Source organism: Chelonia mydas, chromosome 10 (genome assembly GCF_015237465.2).
Source record: "Chelonia mydas isolate rCheMyd1 chromosome 10, rCheMyd1.pri.v2, whole genome shotgun sequence".
Lineage (NCBI taxonomy): Eukaryota > Metazoa > Chordata > Testudines > Cheloniidae > Chelonia > Chelonia mydas.
Window position 1 is genome coordinate 43,286,749 of NC_051250.2, and position 21,206 is coordinate 43,307,954.

General features: G+C 42.3%; 1 protein-coding gene across 21 annotated transcripts in view; it reads left to right on the forward strand.

The window, feature by feature from the left end:
- The window catches only part of MYO9A (myosin IXA), a 457,919-nt gene that overhangs the window by 251,211 nt on the left and 185,502 nt on the right, over window positions 1-21,206 (forward strand). For all 21 annotated transcript variants that reach the window (XM_043524473.1, XM_043524485.1, XM_043524478.1 and 18 more), the window contains one exon: window positions 9,572-9,661. In XM_043524473.1, coding sequence (XP_043380408.1) covers window positions 9,572-9,661 — 90 coding nt within the window. The remainder of the gene's footprint in view (window positions 1-9,571; window positions 9,662-21,206) is intronic.

Sequence of the window (21,206 nt, forward strand, 5' to 3'; positions counted from 1 at the left end):
GATATCAAGGGTAGTGACCCTGGGAAATGTGCAGGTCATGGTGGATGGCTTTGCTGCAATGGGATTCCCTAACTGTGGTGGGGCCATAGAGGGAACCCATATCCCTATCTTGGCACCGGAGCACCAAGCCGGCGAGTACATAAACCGCAAGGGGTACTTTTCAATAGTGCTGCAAGCACTGATGGATCACAAGGGACATTTCACCAACATCAACGTGGGATGGCCGGGAAAGGTACATGATGCTCGCATCTTCAGGAACTCTGGTCTGTTTCAAAAGCTGCAGGAAGGGACTTTATTCCCAGACCAGAAAATAACTGTTGGGGATGCTGAAATGCCTATAGTTATCCTTGGGAACCCAGCCTACCCCTTAATGCCATGGCTCATGAAGCCGTACACAGGCAGCCAGGGCAGTAGTCAGGAGCTGTTCAACTACAGGCTGAGCAAGTGCAGAATGGTGGTAGAATGTGCATTTGGACGTTTAAAGGTGCGCTGGCGCAGTTTACTGACTCGCTTAGACCTCAGCGAAACCAATATCCCCACTGTTATTACTGCTTGCTGTGCGCTCCACAATATCTGTGAGAGTAAGGGGGAGATGTTTATGGGAGGGTGGGAGGTTGAGGCAAATCGCCTGGCTGCTGGTTACGTGCAGCCAGACACCAGGGCGTTTAGAAGAGCACAGGAGTGCGTGGTGCGCATCAGAGAAGCTTTGAAAACCAGTTTCATGACTGGCCAGGCTACGGTGTGAAAGTTCTGTTTGTTTCTCCTTGATGAAAACCCCTGCCCTCTGGTTCACTCTACTTCCCTGTAAGCTAACCACCCTCCCCACCCCCCCTTTCGATCACTGCTTGCAGAGGCAGCAAACTCATTGTTGCTTCACATTCATGCATTCTTTATTCATTCATCACACAAATAGGGAGATAACTACCAAGGTAGCCCAGGAGGAGTGGTGGAGGAGAGAAGCACCAGGAGGGGTGGTGGAGGAGGGAAGGACAAGGCCATACAGCACTTTAAAGGTTTAAAACTTCAAAACTTATTGAATGCTAGCCTTATGTTGCTTGGGCAATCCTTTGGGGTGGAGTGGCTGGGTGGTCGGAGGCCCCCCCCCCACGTTCTTGGGCGTCTAGGTGAGGAGGCTATGGAACTTGGGGGGGAGGGCGGTTGGTTACACAGGGGCTGTAGCGGCGGTCTGTGCTCCTGCTGCCTTTTCTGCAGCTCAACCGTATGCTGGAGCATATTAGTTTGATCCTCCAGCAGCCTCAGCATTGAATCCTGCCTCCTCTCATCGCTGCCACCACCTTTCAGCTTCAGCCCTCTCTTCAGCCCTCCACTTACTCTCTTCAGCCCGCCACCTCTCCTCCCGGTCATTTTGTGCTTTCCTGCACTCTGACATTGTCTGCCTCCACGCATTTGTCTGTGCTCTGTCAGTGTGGGAAGACAGCATGAGCTCAGAGAACATTTCATCGCGAGTACGTTTTTTTTGCCTTCTAATCTTCGCTAGCCTCTGGCAAGGAGAAGATCCTGTGATCATTGAAACACATGTAGCTGGTGGAGGGAAAAAAAAGGGACAGTTGTATTTAAAAAGACACATTTTATAGAACAGTGGGTACTCTTTCACAATAAACCTTGCTGTTAACATTGCATACATAGCACATGTGCTTTCATTCCAAGGTCGCATTTTGCCTCCCCCCAGCGCGTGGCTAGCCCTTCCCACCTCCCTGTGGCTAACAGCAGGGAACATTTCTGTTCAGCTACAGGCAAACAGCCCAGGAGGAACGGGCACCTCTGAATGTCCCCTTAAGAAAAGCACCCTATTACAACCAGGTGACCGTGAATGATTTCACTCTCCTGAGGATAACACAGAGATAAAGAACTGATGTTGTTTGAACGCCAGCAAACATACACTGCAATGCTTTGTTCTACAGTGATTCCCAAGTACGTGCTACTGGCCTGGGGTGGTAAAGTGTCGTACCATGGTGGACGGAATAAGGCTGCCCTCCCCTGAAACCTTTTGTAAAGGCTTTGGGAGTACATCCAGGAGAGCCGCGAATGCCAGGGCAAATTATTCATTAAACATGCCTGCTTTTAAACCATGTATAGTATTTTAAAAGGTGCACTCACCAGAGGTCCCTTCTCCGCCTGCCGGGTCCAGGAGGCAGCCTTGGGTGGGTTCGTGGGGTACTGGCTCCAGGCCCAGGGTGAGAAACAGTTCCTGGCTGTTGGGAAAACTGGTTTCTCCACTTGCTTGCTGTGAGCTATCATCTTCCTCATCCCCAAAACCTGCTTGCGTGTTGCCTCCATCTCCATTGAAGGAGTCAAACAACACGGCTGGGGTAGTGGTGGCTGAACCCCCTCAAATGGCATGCAGCTCATCATAGAAGCGGCATGTTTGGGGCTCTGACCTGGAGCGTTCCCCTCTCTGGTTTTCTGGTAGGCTTGCCTCAGCTCCTTAAGTTTCACGTGGCACTGCTTTGGGTCCCTGTTATGGCCTCTGTCCTTCATGCCCTGGGAGATTTTGACAAAGGTTTTGGCATTTCGAAAACTGGAACATAGTTCTGATAGCATGGATTCCTCTCCCCATACAGCCATCAGATCCCGTACCTCCCGTTCGGTCCATGGTGGAGCTCTTTTGCGATTCTGGGACTCCATCATGGTCACCACTGCTGATGAGCTCTGCACTCACCTGCAGCTTGCCACGCTGGCCAAACAGGAATTTGAAATTCAAAAGTTTGCAGGCCTTTTCCTGTCTACCTGGCCAGTGCATCTGAGTTGAGAGTGCTGTCCAGAGCGGTCACAATGGAGCACTCTGGGATAGCTCCCGGAGGCCAATACTGTCTAATTTTGTCCACAGTACCCTGAATTCGACCAAGCAAGTCCGATTTCAGCGCTAATCACCTTGTCGGGGGTGGAGTAAGGAAATCGATTTTAAGAGCCCTTTAAGTCGAAAAAAGGGCTTCGCCGTGTGGACAGGTGCAAGGTTAAATCGATTTAACGCTGCTAAATTCGACCTCAACTCCTAGTGTAGACCAAGGCTTAGTCATATCACACAGTAGCAGTAGAATCTTATAACTTCACGTAGAACATTGAGACACACATTTTACCAATACAATAATGATCAGCAAATTGAGTTTTCAAACGAGTCTCACAAGGCATATGCGACAGGGTTACAACTCACCACCGCTGGCGCCTCCCGCTGGTTGCTCCAGGAATTAGCTCTTGTCAGCTGAGGAGCACCCTTGGCGCATGGTTTCTTGCCCGTTGTCTGTTCTGCTGCCCTGGGACTCGTGTAGCTCCCCGCTCGGCAGTGTCCTCTTCAGGACACTGCCCTCCAGCAGTGCCCACTACTCCAGGCTCACCCCATTCCGGGGGCGGGGGGTTAACAACAGTCTTTCGGCTTGCACTTGCCTCATTGGCCAACCACAACCACAAAGTCTAGCCCCTCAGCTCAGGGGCAAGTTGCAGTCTGTCTCGCCACACTCCTCTGTGGCCAGGTGCAGTATAATGGGGGAAGGAGGGGACCCAGGCCCAACCGCTACTCTGAGTCCCAACCCAGGGACCCTCTAGTGGCAGACTCTCTCGGCCCTCCTTCTCTCCCCCCTCTTATCCTCCTGTCTTCCCTGGGCCACTTCCCCTTTGGCCCTGTGCACCTTCTCGACCCTTCTTGGCAGGGGCGCAGCCTGGCAGGTAACCGGGCCGGAGCTCTTCTCTGTTCCCTGGATCCTGCCCAGCACTGCTCTGTCCAAGGTGCTAGCTCCTTCCCTCAGGAGCCAGGGAGAGATTGCCCTCTCCTCTGCTAGGCAGCCTTTATATAAGACCCAGCCCGGCCCTGATTGGCTCTCTATAGGCCTTTGTCGATTGGCTGCTGGTCTGCGCAGCCTCTCTGGCCTGTTCCAGCCCTTTTTCGCATGGGGTGGGGCAGCTGCCCCACCACAGCATACTTTGTACAAAACTTATCATAGTCCTATAGAAGGGGTGAACGTATGGGTACAGTGTGTGTCACATACCTATGAAAAATGACGATAGATTTATTTTCATTGTATTATGTACACTACTTTTATTGAGCCAAAGCTTAACTTTTTTTTTTAAATTGTGTTGTTTTTCAGTCCTCAAATAATTAGTCATCGGTGGCACTCTGTAAAACTTCTTAAGTCCGTTCATGGGCAATTGGAATCTTTTGTGATTTCCATTGTAAGCTGATACATAAGATTGCACAAAGGTTAAAGAAAATGCCAACATTCCTGCTTATGAGAGAGAGAGAGAGAGAGAGAGAATTCTCAGTAGGGATACCCTGGAGAACCATGTTTGGATGTAGTGTGGAATTTCATGCCTTTTGTTTTAAAGCATTGTAAAGATCTTGAATAAAAGATGCTGTAGAAATTCAAAACAGTAGCATCAGAAGTATAGTATCTGCACAGACTGCCACCTGCTAGATCACCAACACCATTTGTCATAGCACCTTTGGGTTTTTTCTTTCCAAGAACACGTCTTGAGGTTCTCTATAGATTATAGCCATTTAAGAACATAAGAATGGCTCTACTGGATCAGACCAAAGGTTCATCTAGCCCAGTATCCTGTCATCTGACAGTGGCCCGTGCCAGGTGCCCCAGAGGGAATGAATGGAACAGGCAATCATCAAGTGATCCATCCCCTGTCACTCATTCCCAGCTTCTGAAAAACAGAGGCTAGGGACACCGTCCCTGCCCATTGTGGCTAATAGCCATTGATGGACCTATCCTCCATGAATTTATCTAGTTCTTTTTGGAACCCTGTTATGGTCTTGGCCTTCACAACATCCTCTGGCAAGGAGTTCTACAGGTTGACTATACGTTGTGTGAAGAAATATTTCCTTTTATTTGTTTTGCCTATTAATTTCACTTGATGACCCCTAGTTCTTGTGTTATGAGAAGTAGTAAACAACACTTCCTTATCTACTTTCTCTACACCAGTCATTATTTTATAGACGCCTATCGTATCTCCCCTTAGCTGTCTCTTTTCCAACCTGAAAAGTTCCAGTCTTATTAATCTCTCCAAGTATGGCAGCCATTCCATATCTCTAATATTTTTGTTGCCCTTTTCCAATTCCAATATATCTTTTTTGAGATGGGGCGACCACATCTGCACACAGTATTCAAGATGTGGGCGTACCATGGATTTATATAGAGGCATGATATTTTCTATCCTATTATATATCCCTTTCTTAATTATTCCCAGCATTCTGTTTGCTTTTTTGACTGCCGCTGCACATTGAGTGGATGTTTTCAGAGAACTATCCATAATGACTCCAAGATCTCTTTCCTGAGTGGTAAGAGCCAATTTAGTCCCCATCATTTTATATGTATAATTGGGATTATGCTTTCCAATGTGCATTACTTTGCATTTATCAACATTAAATTTCATCTGCCATTTTGTTGCCCAGTCACCCAGTTTTGAGAGATCCTTTTGTAGCTCTTCGCAGTCTGCCTGGGACTTAACTATCCTTAGTAATTTTGAATCATCTGCAAATTTTGCGACCTCACTGTTTACCCCTTTTTATGAATATGTTGACTAGGACTGGTCCTAGTACAGACCCCTGGGGGACACCACTATTTACCTCTCTCCATTCTGAAAACTCACCATTTATTCCTACCCTTTGTTTCCTATCTTTTAACCAATTACCAATCCATGAGATAACCTTCCCTCTTATCCCATGACAGCTTACTTTGTGTAAGAGCCTTTGGTGAGGGACCTTGTCAAAGGCTTTCTGAAAATCTAAATACACTATATCCACTGGATCCCCTTGGTCCACGTGCTTGTTGACCCCCTCAAAGAATTCGTAGATAGGTGAGGCATGATTTCCCTTTACTAAAACCATGTTGACTCTTCCTCAACAACTTATGTTCATGTATATGTCTGACAATATTGTTCTTTGTTATAGTTTGAACCAGTTTGCCTAGTACTGAAGTCAGGATTACAGGCCTGTAATTGCCCGGATCACCAATGGAGCTCTTTTAAAAAATTGGTGTCACATTAGCTATCTTCCAGTCATCTGGTACAGAAGCTGATTTAAATGATAGGTTACAGACTACAGTCCTGCAATTTCACATTTGAGTTCCTTCAGAACTCTTGGATGAATACCATCTGGTCCTGGTGACTTATTGCTGCTTAATTTATCAATTTGTTCCAAAACCTCCTCTAATGATACCTCAATCTGGGACAGTTCCTCAGATCTGTCACCTAAAAAGAATGGCTCAGGTTTGGGAATCTCCCTCACATCCTCAGCTGTGAAGACAGATATAAAGAACTCATTTAGTTTCTCTGCAATAGCCGTATCATCCTGGAATGCTCCTTTAGCATCTCCATCATCCAGTGGCCCCACTGGTTGATTAGCAGGCTTCCTGCTTCCTATGTACTTAAAAAAAAATTTACTACTTTTTGAGTCTTTGGCTAACTGTTCTTCAAATTCTTTTTTGGCTTTCCTGATTGTATTTTTACACTTCATTTGCCAGTGTTTATGCTCCTTCCTATTTTCTTCACTAGGATTTTATTTCCACTTTTTAAAGGATGCCTTTTTGCCTCTCACTGCTTCTTTTACTTTGTTTAGCCAGGGTGGCTCTTTTTTGGTTCTCTTACTATGTATTTTCATTTAGGGTATACGTTTAAGTTGAGCCTCTATTATGGTATCTTTAAAAAGTTTCCACGCAGCTTGCAGAGATTTCACTTGTAGCACTGTTCTCTTTAATTTCTGTTTAACTAACCTCCTCATTTTTGTATAGTTCCTCTTTCTGAAATTAAATGCCACAGGGATATTAAATTTAATTATATTATGGTCACTATTACCAAGTGGTCCAGCTATGTTCACCTCTTGGACCAGATCCTATGCTCCACTTAAGACTAAATCAAGAATTGCCTCTCCTCTGGTGGGTTCCAGGGCCAGCTGCTCCAAGAAGCAGTCATTTAAGGTGTCAAGAAACTTTATCTCTGCATCCCGTCTTGAGGTGACATGTACATTTAAAAATGGATGGCTTCAAAAAACAAATGAAGTTCCATGCTGATGGATCCCTGATGGGAGAATGAGTGTTCAAATAATATGGATTGGGGATGTGTTACAAATGAATAATGATGATTTGCACTGCACTGCGCCATAACTAAGAGCTGTATATAGCTGAGTGTTCTGTTTTCATGATTTCACAATACTGATTGTCAGGGTTAAACAAACTCCGTAACTCAAAAGAAAATTCAGTTTAAACAATCAGTCTGCATAGTTTCCACCCAAAACCATAATTTTGCCTAGGAACACTCAAAACTTGACCTGGGCTCAGTTGAAACTCATTCAGATCTTGCTGAAAGCTTCCCAGACCTAGAACTGGGACTTCCAATTTTCATTACGGGTGTTTTGCGCAGGTCCAGTGTACATAATATACCTGAACAACTAATCAGGTATGGTTAACAACTTGAACAGTGCTGGTAAAATATTCAGCTGTTCAAAACAGACCATGTTAATATTCACCTGTGAATATGAATCCGGGTTAAAAGGCTCTCAGGAGTGAAATCCATATGAAACTGTTCTTATTTCTTATCTGACTTTGGAATGAGATTATGGTCATGAGAAAATGATTGACTATATTTTTCATGCCTATTTTTCATTTTATTCTAGTAGCCTGAGGGATTGTTCTTTTAACAGGATACAAATGGAATCTTGTACAGGTGCTATCGTAGGGGGAGGTGGACTGTACCCAAATAGAATGAAATCAAGGTGGATTTGATTTAAATCAGATTGATTTAAATCACTAGTCAGGAAGACTCAATTTAATCATGGATTTCTACATAAGTGCATTTTTGTTGGTTGTTATAACCTTAATACATATTCTTCACAACTCTGAGGTAGATGAGACCCAAATTTGGGTCTCTTATGACCTGCTGTCATTATAGGTTTTCCCTTCTAGTGAGAGAATGGTATGATAGATCTCAAATCAATGAAGGCTATACTCAGAAAGACCTCAAGACTTCTGGAATATGCTACTCAAACAGTGTCACTTCTGTTTCTACTGTCTGTCCCTTCCTTCCCACAGTTATCTCCAGACTTCTTCTCGTTGTCCAGATCTATTCTCTCGTGGCCCCCCCCCCCCAATCTTCTATTCATTGAACTTTTTGAAACTTTGCACTTTTGGAGAGAGGTAAGGTATTGACTCTGTGAACACAAATGTGCAGAGGGACAGTAGGGTTGAGGTCTGTTCTTTCTCACCTCTATATATCATTCATTTATTTAAAAATAATTTTTGCTGTTGACAAGCATGTTTTCTCTGGAGACACAAATCCACAGTTTGAGAACTGCAAAACTGAGCATCTCTGATGGTATCTTCTAGAATTAGCACTGAGTCCCATTGGGTAGATAGAAAGATTAACCTAAATAATCTATATAGAAGCCCCTGGAACCCCATAAGATTGGGTCCCTAATCCATGAACTATTGGAACTCATTTACAAAACTTTTCTTAAACGTTACATGAATATGTTGTCTCATACTATAGTATTAGAATTTATAATCCCTATTCCATGATGAGATACATTATAGCTGAAAGATATCTTAATTAAAACTATATTTTTCCTCAAAAAGCATTTTATCAAAAAAACTGATTTAAATTTTAAAAATCCTATTTTTTAAAAAAATCATTGATTTTTATCCACAACCTGAATGAAATGCCTTCAGAGAATATTAATGCAAAAGGGATTTTAATTTTGCAGAACGTGGCCCTTTTCCCTAGCAGTTCATATGATGTAAGTATAGTGGAGTATTGTAAGACTGTGGTGGGGATAAGGCTCCTGGCACCCGGAGAGCCCACCATAGGGCTGTGTCCGTCCTGGCAGCTGTAGTTCTTCTTCATTGGGAGTAATCACTCATTTGCCATAGTGTCTGGTTTATAGATGTAATTTTATTTCAAACCAGTTTCTAATGTTGCTGATTGGCAGAATGATTGTCACCTTGTTTAAATATGCTCCTCCTGTGAATACCTGCTGTCCTTTTGCAGTTGAAAAGGATCTCCCTGTTTTCCCCTCTTCTTCCAAGCCTTCTCTCCCCCATCAAAAACTGCCTAGGTTCAGATGTTTGTTCAGTCTGTACAGTAGCAGGCATTTTCAGTCATTACTTTCTCTCTGTGTGTAACATTCATGCTATCTCTATGGGAGCTTGTCAAATCCAATGCATTGTACTAAGTGCCTGTCTTTTAAAGTGTGATTGCTAGTTTGCTACTTTTTAGGGTAATTGTGACCCATCCTGATCATACTAGAAAGCTGTGGAGTTTTTTACTAAACAAGCTGGGGAAAAAAAGGGGGCGGGGGGAAGGAAAGGAAACCATCCAGGCTACAAACACTGACAAGTTGAACCACTGGAAAAGCACTGGAAATTACTAGATGTAATGTAGAAAATTGGGCTCTCAAACATGTTGTTGTGCCACTTTTCTAATACTGGCTTTGTGTACAGAATTATATTGGCCTTGTAATATCTCATGGAGCATATGCTGGGTTTTCAATGTCTGCCAGACTTGTGGCCCTTTTAGTTTTCTCCTAGAATTATTAACACTAGTATTTTTGTTTTATTAGGTAAAAGAAGAGATGCTGTTTGAAGCTCTGGTTACCAGAAAGACAGTGACGGTGGGAGAGAAGCTTATTTTACCATACAAACTTTCAGAGGTACCTGATGTTTTATATTAAACTGGAGGAATATTAATGTGGGTTTCAGTGCTCTGGTGTGAGAGCATGACATATACGTCACTGTGTGAGGAGTGGCTCACAGCTAAGAATGGCAAACTCAGGTCTGACTGTTAGAAACCAGGGCAGACACCCCAGATGGGTGGTATATTCTATCACTAGATTATACAAAAGTATACCCATGGATCAGTATATTAGATTTACCATGGAGTCACAGATAGTCCCCTTATGCTCTCTAGCTTCTCTTTACCACACAGACAAACTAGACTTTATGGTGAAAGGTTATTAAAACAAAAATTTACCACACATTAGGTTACTTCCAGCCCCAAAGGGCCAGTCACTTACCCCAGGTCAAAATGTACTCCAGATCTCACCAAAGACAACGCTGTAGCCAATCCTTTAGTAAACTAAAAATAATGATCTATTAATTAAGAAAAAGTTATGAGAGTTATAGCAAGGTTAAAGCAGGTAAAATACATTACAGGTGAATTAGAATTTATTGGTTCAAAATAAAAGCAGAGATATAGCAATCTGTCAGTGTCATGGAGTCATATAAATTCTCTCAGGGCTTCCCAAAAATGCCTTTTGGGGACCTCTGTCTGGCATCTGGAACCTCCCTGTTAATGTTCAGATGAATAAGAGGTAAGGATCACTCCCAAGGCTTCCCTTTTATAGTTGAAACAGGCTAGCAAAATGACAGGGGTCTTAACCACGTGGGGTTTGATGAATAGCAAATGCAGACCATCTGTGATCTTCGTTGCTTAACATTCAATAGGCCATTCAAAAATAATGCATTTACTAACAACCATTCAGACTACTAAGATGGTCTATAGGTAGTTTACAATGTAAATCAACAAGTTTCAGATAGTGTGACAAAGCTCTGTCCTTGCCTCCATGGGTCCCGTGTTTCCTGGCGGATTTCGCTAGCCTCAGAGGCTCACTGTGACCCTCCATGTAACCCTTCTCTCTCTAGAGACAAGGGTCACAGTCTACTGAGCCATTTTCATCATAAGCCAGCGAGGGAGGTGAGGAGAAGTTATCCTTCCTTGCATAGTCTCTGTTGTCTCCCAGTCTCAGTGATTAATCAGGGGGCAAAGTCGGGGGAGCCCAGGCCCACCCTCTACTCTGGACTCCAGCCCAGGGACCCTAATAGTATCAGCTATGGTAGCTGACCTTTTAGAAACATGACATGTACAATTCCCTGGGCTACTTCCCCCACAGCAGCCCTCACTTCCTCAAGCTCCACTTCGCCCTTACCTCAGGGCCTCCTTTCTTGTGCCTGATATGGTGTGTACTACTCAGCCTCTCCAACAGTGCAACTTCTCCCACAGCTCCTGACATGCACACCCACCTGACTGACTGGGAGTCTTTTAACTAGTTTCAGTCAACCCCTGGTTGGCTTCAGGTGTCCCAATCAACCTAGCATTCTCCCTGCCTTCTGGAAAGTTCTTAATTGGGCCCAGGTGTCTTAATTGACCTGGAGCAGCTGCCATTTCACTTATCCTGGTACCAGGGATTTGTTTAGCCTGGAGCTAATATATCTATCTCCCACTACTTTTCTATTGCCATCTGGCCTTGCCCCGTCACAATAGATAAAGACTAACATTAGCATTTCACTAGTTTTCATGCATTAAGTAAATCTTCATCTAAATGCTAAAATATACTTTGATTTAAGGTTAATTAAGCAGAGGATACAGACATGAAAAAGGACATTGCTGTAACAAGTTAATTTAATCACACTAGTACACATCAAACAGGATATATATACAATGTAAATAACATTCAGCCAGTTCCAGACAAATGTAGGCAATAACATTAACATTTAACAGACAAGTGAATTGGGACACTTAACACTGTCTTGAGATTGTGGCTGAGTTCAGCTACCTGCTAACGCCACAATACACTTAGCTTTGATGAGTACTGACTCTTTTAGACCCTTTAAATATAGGAAAAGTTGGTGTGGAAGAATGTCTCCTGGTGACTGACTGAGCTTGTTCATCCTACCACAGCCTTTGCACTATCCACATTCTTGCAGATATTACAAATGGTTTTGTGGGTATGTGTGAGCATTTTAATGGCTTACGGATAATGGCATGCTACATGTTGTCATATCAAAATCATATGGCACTGAGTGTTGTAGGTGCAGTGCTTAATGATTTAAGTGGTAGTCTATACTTGTTCATCTCAGAGTATCATTCTATATAGACTCCTGTTGAAGGCTATCAATGAGATTCTAAGCAACTGTATCAACCTTGGAATAATTTGTTTTTGAGACGAGTGGAAGATCCCCCCCATAGAGGATTCCTATGAGTCATTTCTTCAGTCTGTTTGCATCCTGGCTGCTGCTTTTATGCTTTGACATAACCAGGAATGAATGGGTTTCCCTTCACATCCCATCATTCTTCTCTTTGGCTGGCCCGGAAGTTACTTCCAATGTGCTGTCTGCTACCCTTCGGCAAGACACTGCCCCAAGGAATGACATCTAGGGCTTTTGCATAATAATGCAGGTCAGGGATACTGGATGGGCATGAATGACTTTTTAAATAAGTGATTTCCAGAAATTGATAAAAACTGTGCAGCTGGTGAACAGAAATACATAGTTCAAGTTCTTGTCTCTATATATTCCACTGTTGATGTGCATGCACCCTATAAACTTGAGTTTGGATTCTTTTGGCCACCAGTGTCCACTGGATCACACCTGTTCCTTAAGTGTCCTCATGCCTCCCACCAAAGGGCATAAAGAGTGGGACAACTCTGTTGGGATTCCAACCTTCCCTCAGTTCCTTCTCTCTGTCGGTGGTTAGGAGTCCGAACTCAGTGTCTGAGCTTCGCTTGCTGTGTGGTCTATTCTTATATTATAAGTAGAGAGGTACCTAGCAGTCAGTCAGTCATTAGGGTTAGCTTTGATAGCATTTCCTTTCTTCATATTAGAAGAAGAAACATTTTCTTTCTTGCTTTTGAGAGTGCCCAGGTACTGGGACCAGTTGTTGTGACCAAACATAAATATCCAGGCTTTAAAAATTGTCTGTTGTGCAAGGCAGTAATGCTTCTTAAAGATGGACACACCAGGTGGATATTGTGTCTTGGTGAAGGGCACTTAAAGATATTTGTGCCATATGTAAATCTCTTAAAGAAAACTTAGAGCTAGGGAGTCTTGTTTGAAGATGTTTCTTCTGGATAAGTCAGTGCATCCCTCTTCGGACACTGGAGTGTCTGGGACTGAAATTCCTGAGCACTCATACCCAAAAACATGCTCTGTTGGCTCCTCCATTGAAGATCTGAGGCCACGGCTTCTAAAGATTCCATGTACTTGTCTAGTAGACTTTCAAGGCGTGGGGGAGAAAATACCACTGAACTCCTCAAAGGAAGAGATCCGAGTCTCCTTCAGTGGGTCCTACCCTCAAACTGCCTCAGAGGTAGTAGTAGTGCTAACTAGGCCAATGCAATCAAGGTGGCCCATTTCCAACAGTTGACAAGAAGGTGTGAGTATCAGCAGAGGGAAAATTACTACTTGTAGTGACCCATCCACTCCCTGAATTAGGCCTGAATAAAGACTGGGAGTGGGTGGGTCACTACAAAAAGTAATTTTCCCTCTGCTGATACTCACACCTTCTTGTCAACTGTTGGAAATGGGCCACCTTGATTGCATTGGCCTCGTTAACATTACAAAAGTAATTTTCCCTCCCTTGGTATTCACCCCTTCTTGTCAACTGTTGAGAATAGGCCACTTCCACCTTAATTGAATTGGCTCATTAGCACTGACCCCCGCACTTCGTAAGGTCACTCCCATCTTTTCATGTGCTATAATATATATTCTGCTTACTGTATTTTTCACTCCACGCATATGATGAAGTGGGTTTTAGCCCACGAAAGCTTATGCCCAAATAAATTTGTTAGTCTCTAAGGTGCCACAAGATACAGCTCATTGTTTTTGCTGATACAGACTAACACGGCTACCACTCTGAAACCCTTCATCCAGAGTGAGCTTCTAAGATGAGATGGCTAATCAGAGCTAATGGATTAATGGGAAAAATCAGAGCGTGGTGCATTCAGAGGGTTGGAATTTGATGAGGATGAACTGTCTTATACTAGTGCATTAAGAAAATAAAATGCTGCACTAAATCTCCTGTTCTAGAGAGAGCTTGGGTATGGGAGCAGGAAGAAGGAACAGTCATTGGAGTCAGTGACACACACAAATCCCCAGAGGATCAGGGTTTTTCCTTTATCTGTGGTCGTTCCATTTGTATGTATGTCTTGTGTCACCTTGTGAGGGGGAAAGTACTATAGACTGGAGGTAGCTGTGGGCAAGCATGCAATTTACCTATTTGCCCAATGTAAAGCGAGCTATGAATTCAAATACTGAGCTCTCTGAATATCTGTGGCTACCTTTATTTGTTTTCTATGACGCGCCTCACTCCCGTATCTGAGCAATTTGCATATATTATTGAATATATCCACTCATCCCTCCCCAGGAAGTAGGGAAGTATTTCCCCCATTTTGTAGATAAGGAACTGAGGCACAGACAAATTAAGTGACTTTCCCAAGGTTCCATAAAAAGTGTGTGGCAGAATCAGGAATAGACTATGGCCCTCTTACATCCCAGGTCAGAACTCAAACATCCTTGAAATTGTGTCCACTGTTTATGCCTGTAATCTGGGCATCATCTTGGAATTGGCCTTCTCTCTAGACACACAATTCTGGGTTATATGCAAGTCTTGGTTCTTCTAACTAAATAATTCAAAGATTCAGGGTTTTCTGGCCATCCCGCAAGCTAAAACTCTTGTGCAGGCCATCCTCTCACACCTTGACTAATGCAATGTGTCTTGCCTTGACATCAACCACATTGCCCCCCTTGAGTCCATTCAGCTTGCTGCTCTGAACTACGTCAGTACTCTTCTTGCATCCCTTCACAGGCTTCCCCTCCTCCACTGCATCAAAGACAAATTTCTTGTCTTGGCATTCAAAGCCCTTCGCCATTTAGCACTACCCTGTCTATCAGATCTAATTTATCAAGCTGTCAATTCCCGACTTTGTTCTGCCAGTGATGGCAGCCCCAGTCATCTGCACCTCCATTTCTCACTGATGCACTTCTGCATTTTCTCCAGGGTGCCCACTACACATGGGAAAATCTGTCAAAATGTGTAAAACTGCTGTTACCCTCCTTTAAATCCCTCCTTAAAACTTACCTTTGCCACAATGCCAATGAATCATTGCCTTCTGGCATTGGTTAAGCAAGTGAACTGTGACTTCTGCTTTTCTACTTTGCTTAATTCATTTTATTGTTACCGCATCCTCCCAATGTATATTCTATGTAGTCTGAGCTATTTAATCCTTAAAGTTTAGGTCATGAATGAATTCACACTTTAGAAAAAAGCTCAACTTTAAAACATTGCTGCTTTTTTCAGGAGCAGCACATCACGTGATCTCTCAATCCCTTTAGAAAACCGCTAGCAGATTGTTATTTTAATGTTTTCTGTATGCTTATTTACATATGCCATACAGTTAATTTTATGCATATTCATAATTACAAGTAAAGGGCAGGAAAGCAGTTCTTGTTGCCAGCTCAATTAATTGAGGGTGTCCTAAACTAGATTCTCAGACATTTTCTCTGGCTTCTTGTATTGGGAGAAAAACCTCTAAAGATGGCCAGCTGTTCACTGCATTGCTCTGAAAGTGACTTCTGGGATCTGACCAAGAAGCAGCACTTTTGAGTTTTGAAGACAATCCCATTTGCAATAAGAGCCTTTGGGGGGAACTTCCATTCAGTTCATTATTCATAGACTCCAAGGCCAGAAAGGACCATTGTGATTGTCTAGTCTGACCTCCTGTATAACAAAGGCCATAGAACTTCCCCACAACAATTCTAAGAGTAGGTCTTTTAGAAAAACATCCAATCTTGTTTTAATAATTGCCAGTGATGCCTCATGACCCTTAGTAAATTGTTCCTATGGTTAATTACTCACTGTTAACAATTTATGCGTTATTTCCAGTCTGAATTTGGCTTCCAGTTCAACTTGGATCATGTTATACCTTTCTCTGCTCGACCGAAGAGCCTATTAAATATTTGTTTCCCACCTACATACCTATAAACTGTAGTCAAGTCACCACTTAACCCACTCTTCGTTAAGCTAAATAGAGTGAGCTCTTTCAGCCTATCACTATAAGGTATGTTTCTAATCCTCTAATCATTCTTGTGACTATTCTCTGAACCCGTTCCAATTTATCAACATCCTTCTTGACCTGTGGACAGTAGAACTGGATGCAGTATTCCAACATGGGTCTCACCAATTTGCACCACCAAATCTTTTTCTGAGTCCTTGCTTATGATAGAATCATAGAATATCTGGGTTGGAAGGAACCTCAGGAGGTCATCTAGTCGAACCCCCTGCTCAAAGCAGGACCAATCCCCAACTAAATCATCCCAGCCAGGGCTTTGTCAAGCCTGACCTTAAAAACCTCTAAGGAAGGAGATTCCACCACCTCCCTAGGTAACGCATTCCAGTGCTTCACTACTCTCCTTGTGAAAACATTTTTCCTAATATTCAACCTAAACTTCCCCCACTGCAACTTGAGACCATTACTCCTTGTTCTGTCATCTGCTACCACTGAGAACAGTCTAGATCCATCCTCTTTGGAACGCCCTTTCAGGTAGTTGAAAGCAGCTATCAAATCCACCCTCATTCTTCTCTTCTGCAGACTAAATAATCCCAGTTCCCTCAGCCTCTCCTTATAAATCATGTGCTTCAGCCCCCTAATCATTTTTGTTGCCCTTCTCTGGACTCTTTCCAATTTTTCCACATCCTTCTTGTAGTGTGGGGCCCAAAAGTGGACATAGTACTCTAGATGAGGCCTCACCAATGCCGAAGAGAGGGGAGTGATCACGTCCCTTCATCTGCTGACAGTGCTCCTACTTATACAGCCCAAAATGCCGTTAGCCTTCTTGGCAAGAAGGGCACGCTGTTGACTCATATCCAGCTTCTCGTCCACTGTAATCTCTAGGTCCTTTTCTGCAGAACTGCTGCCTAGCGACTCGGTCCCTAGTCTGTAGCAGTGCATGGATTCTTCCATCCTAAGTTCAGGACTCTGTATGTGTCCTTGTTGAACCTCATCAGATTTCTTTTGGCTCAATCCTCTAATTTGTTGAGGGCCCTCTGTATCCTATCCCTACCCTCCAGTTTGTCATCCGAAAACTTTGTCAGTGATGATTTTATATTTTCTTCCAGGTATTAATAAAAATGTTAAATAACGTAGGGCCAAGAACCAATACCAGCAGGACCTCACTGGAAACACATCCCTTTGATAATGATCCCCACTTCGTTGCATTTTGAGACTTTCAGTCAGCCATCTTTTAATCCATTTTATATCTTCCTAGTTTTTTAATCAAAATGTTGTGCAGTACTAAGTCAAATGCCTTACAGATGTCTAAATATGTTACATCACCACTATTATCTTTTTCAGCAAAACTCGTAATCCATAAAAAAAAAAAAAAAGTCAACTTAGTTTGACAGGAGCTGTTTTCCAGAAACCTAAGTTGATTGGCATTAATTGTATTGCCTTCCTTTAATACTTTATTAATTGAGTCCCCATACAGCTGCTCTGTTACCTTGCCTGGGATCAATGTGAGACTGACAGGCCTGTCATTACCTGTGACATCCCATTTGCCCTCTCTAAATATTGGCACAACATTAGTTTTCTTGCAGTCTTCTGGAACTTTCCTGGTGTTCCAAGACTGATTGAAAAACAACATTAACGGTCCAGCGAGTTTCTTAGCCAGCTCTTTTAAAACTGCTGCTGATTAACATCCTCCTGAGATGCTACTGGCATGTAAAGAGTATTATCGTATGATATGAATACATTATCTGTTCCCCCTCCCCCCAAATACAGAACAGAAATATTTATTCAACACTTCTGACTTTTCAGCATTACTATTAGTGATTTAGTAATGGACCAATACTGTTGTTAGGATTCGTTTTGTTCATAATATTCTTTAAAAAATCCTCCCTATAGTCCTTAACTGTAGTGGCAATAGATTTCTTCGTGTCCTTTTGCTTCTCTTATTAGTTTTCTACAATTCCTTTCTTCTGATTTGTATTCATTACTATCAACTTCCCCTTTTTTGCATTGTTTATATATTCTTTTTTTTATAGCTGCCTTCACTTCCCCTCCAAACCCCAGTTTGTTTTTTAAACCAGCGTGACTTTCTTCCTCAATTGTAAAAAGAAAAGGAGTACTTGTGGCACCTTAGAGACTAACCAATTTATATGAGCATAAGCTTTCGTGAGCTACAGCTCACTTCCTCAATTGTGGCATTTTGGTTATCTAGTAAAGTGTTCTTAACCAATTCCCAATTATCATTCACATTGTCTCATTAAATTCTTCCTCTCAGCTGATTTGGCTCATAATTGTTTTCAGCTCTGTGAAATTGGCCCTTTTAAAAGACCAAGTATATATGTCACTGATCTGGACTTTATTCTGTTTACACATTATAAATATGATCCAGTCGTGATCACTTGTACCCGAGCTACCATTATTTTTTTGTTCTGTGGTTCATTCCTCTTTTTCTGTCAAGATGAGGTCTAATGTATATTTCCCCCAAGTTGGATGCAACACTTTGTGAGAGAGAAAATTGCCACCTATAATATTTAGAAATTCCAAGGATGTTTTAGTACTGCCAGCATACGTCACTCATGAAGTCCCCCATGATATTGCAGCTTTTTTCCCTACAGGTTACATATAGGTGCATTAAGAGTCGGTTGTCCTGTTCCTAGTGTGATTTGGTGGTCTGTAGTGTACCAACTAATACCCCACTCAATTTAGGTTCTTAAACCATGCCCCATTGTTGTGGTATCTGAAAAAGCAGTTTTGAAAGATGTGAGCAGCAGCAGCTTGTGATGGTCTGCCTTGTGTCATTTTATTTTCATTGTGCAGACTTAAATTTCTGCTAACAATATGCTAGTCAGTTGAAGACTTTCTTTCAAAAGGGGATCTATGCCCAGATAAATGCTGTTGTGGCATGTGGTTGGCAGTAGGTTTGGTCTTGACCTACTACTCTGTTACTAGATTTTTGTCCTGTGATTCCTTTGCTGTACTGTAGTTTGTTTTCCTAGTTGCTGTACTCCTGTAGCTGGTTTCATGCCCTGGAATGGCAGAGCAGCACTGCAACCTTTTTCTAGCACAGCTGTGTTGCTTATGGGTGTGATGAGGTGTAATTTGTGACTGAGGCAGCTGTGCAGCTTTACTGGTATAAGTTGTATCTGCACCAGGATGGTGCCGTATGGTGTAGCAGTATACCTGTAGAGGCAAACCCTCCAAACGGAGACCTGACCTGGCCATATGCCTGCATAGTATGTTCCTGCTGCAGGGGAGAAGAAGGAACCACTTTCAGGCAGTGATGAAGATTGCACCTTTTTTGTTGTCTTCTATCCAAGGTCTCAGCAGACTCCTTCCCCCTGCGGTGCTTTTTCACTGCATCTAGTTTTCAGTCATTCTGCTTCCTGGACTCATCATGACCTGCTAATTTTTCACATATAAAAATTGCTGGGATGCACAAGGAAGTCAGAATAGGTTTTCAGTTTTTGCTCTTGGCATGTTTAGCACAATGGAGACTGGATGGACACACGAGAAAAAACAATAAAATAGAATTAACTTTGGCTAAGCGACCGTCAGTTTGACACCCATGCCCATTCTTAAATTTATGTTCAGTCCAGAAATTCTGATGTCAAATTAGCTTATCTCTCTGCTTTCAATATCTTTCTTCTGTCATTTACATAGGAAAAAAAACAGAACAAACCTGCAAACCACATCGACAACTAAGTGTACACTGCGTCCTTAAGTGGGAGAATTTTGGATATATAAAAGCAAAATAGGAACTGATGACAATGTGGTACAGAATCTTTCACTTTTATGTTGCCATATTGAATCCAGCCTGGGTCAACAGTATTTCTAACCCCAAGCGTTAAAAAAAAATCGCAAGTCAGGCCCTTAAAAAAAGAGAGAGGGAGAGAGAGACTTTTTAAAAATGAGATTTTTTTAAAATAATACATTTGGATTTTATTTTTTTTGCTTTCTGGTTTCTGAGCTGTTAGAAGTCATGCTTTCAAGCTTTTCTCTGCAACTTGGAGGGCTAGAAAACGTATTTGTATTTAAGTGAAAGCTTAGATTCCTGTGTAATCACATCTGCGTGTGGCTAGAAATTTAAGAAAAACATCAGACATTACAATTCTTGTGATAAAATTGCAAGAGGTGACAACTCAGGGTTGGTGGTCACAGAATTTTACCCTTTGGGTGCTTTGATCTACAGTGCAAGTCGGTGATCTGAGTTGCATTCCTAGAGTAGAGGTATCTACGTTTAAAAAAATAAATAAATAAATAAAATCACACTTCATAAATGGTATGAATTTTGAATTCTAGTTCTCTACTTTGGTAGAGAGGCCAAGGATTAGATAGTTTATGAAGGTTGAACCTTGCACCCTTGGAGATTGATGCACATGAATAAGGGGCATTGTAGGGAAGTCTTCACTGGTGTTATCTGTGCTACATTTTGGCTGTAGTAAGGGGAAGCATTAATAAGTGGGAGGACAAATTGTCAAAAAGCCTGGGACTCAAAACTTTTATTATCCCAGGTGTGCCTCAACTTGCTGTATTGCCCCAGGGAAGTCAGTTGGCCTGTCTGGATGTGTTTCCCCATCTATAAGTTGGGAGATGATAATCTTTACATATTTCACAAAGTCATTGGGAGGATGAATTTGTTTACAAAAATGTAAGAGGATTTTTTCCACAGAAAAGGTTTTATTTTGGGAGGTTTCTGAAAATACACTGTTACCAGAGCGTGTTACAGAGGTTCAAGCACAGTACGACTAGTTCAGAAAAGGGATCTTTAAAAGCAGCTATAAAAATAGGTAACAACTAAGACTATTTTTAGGTCTCCCATTTGTCCTTTCTGGGTTCTGAAATATCACCAAACAGTAAGTGTGGTGGTTTGCAAGTCATTCCCATACTAAAGCAGTGTTCCTGTTAGAATATTAAGTTGCAGACTTTTCCATTGAATTTTCCTATTAAAATTTAATGAAAGGAGTATGAATAGGAACGCTGCTGGCTGAGGGGCTAATCAAATATGATAAAGGTTTCTAGGGTGTCTGTAGTTCTGAAACTTTCCATCTTATGTTTGATTATTAGAAGCTGTGTTCGTTCATGGATGGTTTTGCTATAATAGAGGGTGAAAAAGAGTGTACAAGGTGGATGAGGTAACCCATTATAAAAGGATAGAGTAGCATTTTAATGGTAATTTAGGAATAATGAATGCGGGGGCATCTCCAGAAGAAGAGGCAAACTGTTCCCATTTTGATGAATTGTTATAGTGGTAGTTAAAGAAGTTAGTAACACTAAAGATCTTTCTCATTATTCAATGTAATATCTTGAGACATGAAAGAATTGTCTTATTAAACATTAAAAGATAATTTTACTTTTCATGTTGAGGTTTGGATTTTGGGGAGGGGAAGTGTTGGAGAGGTCTGGTAAAGCCTGTAGG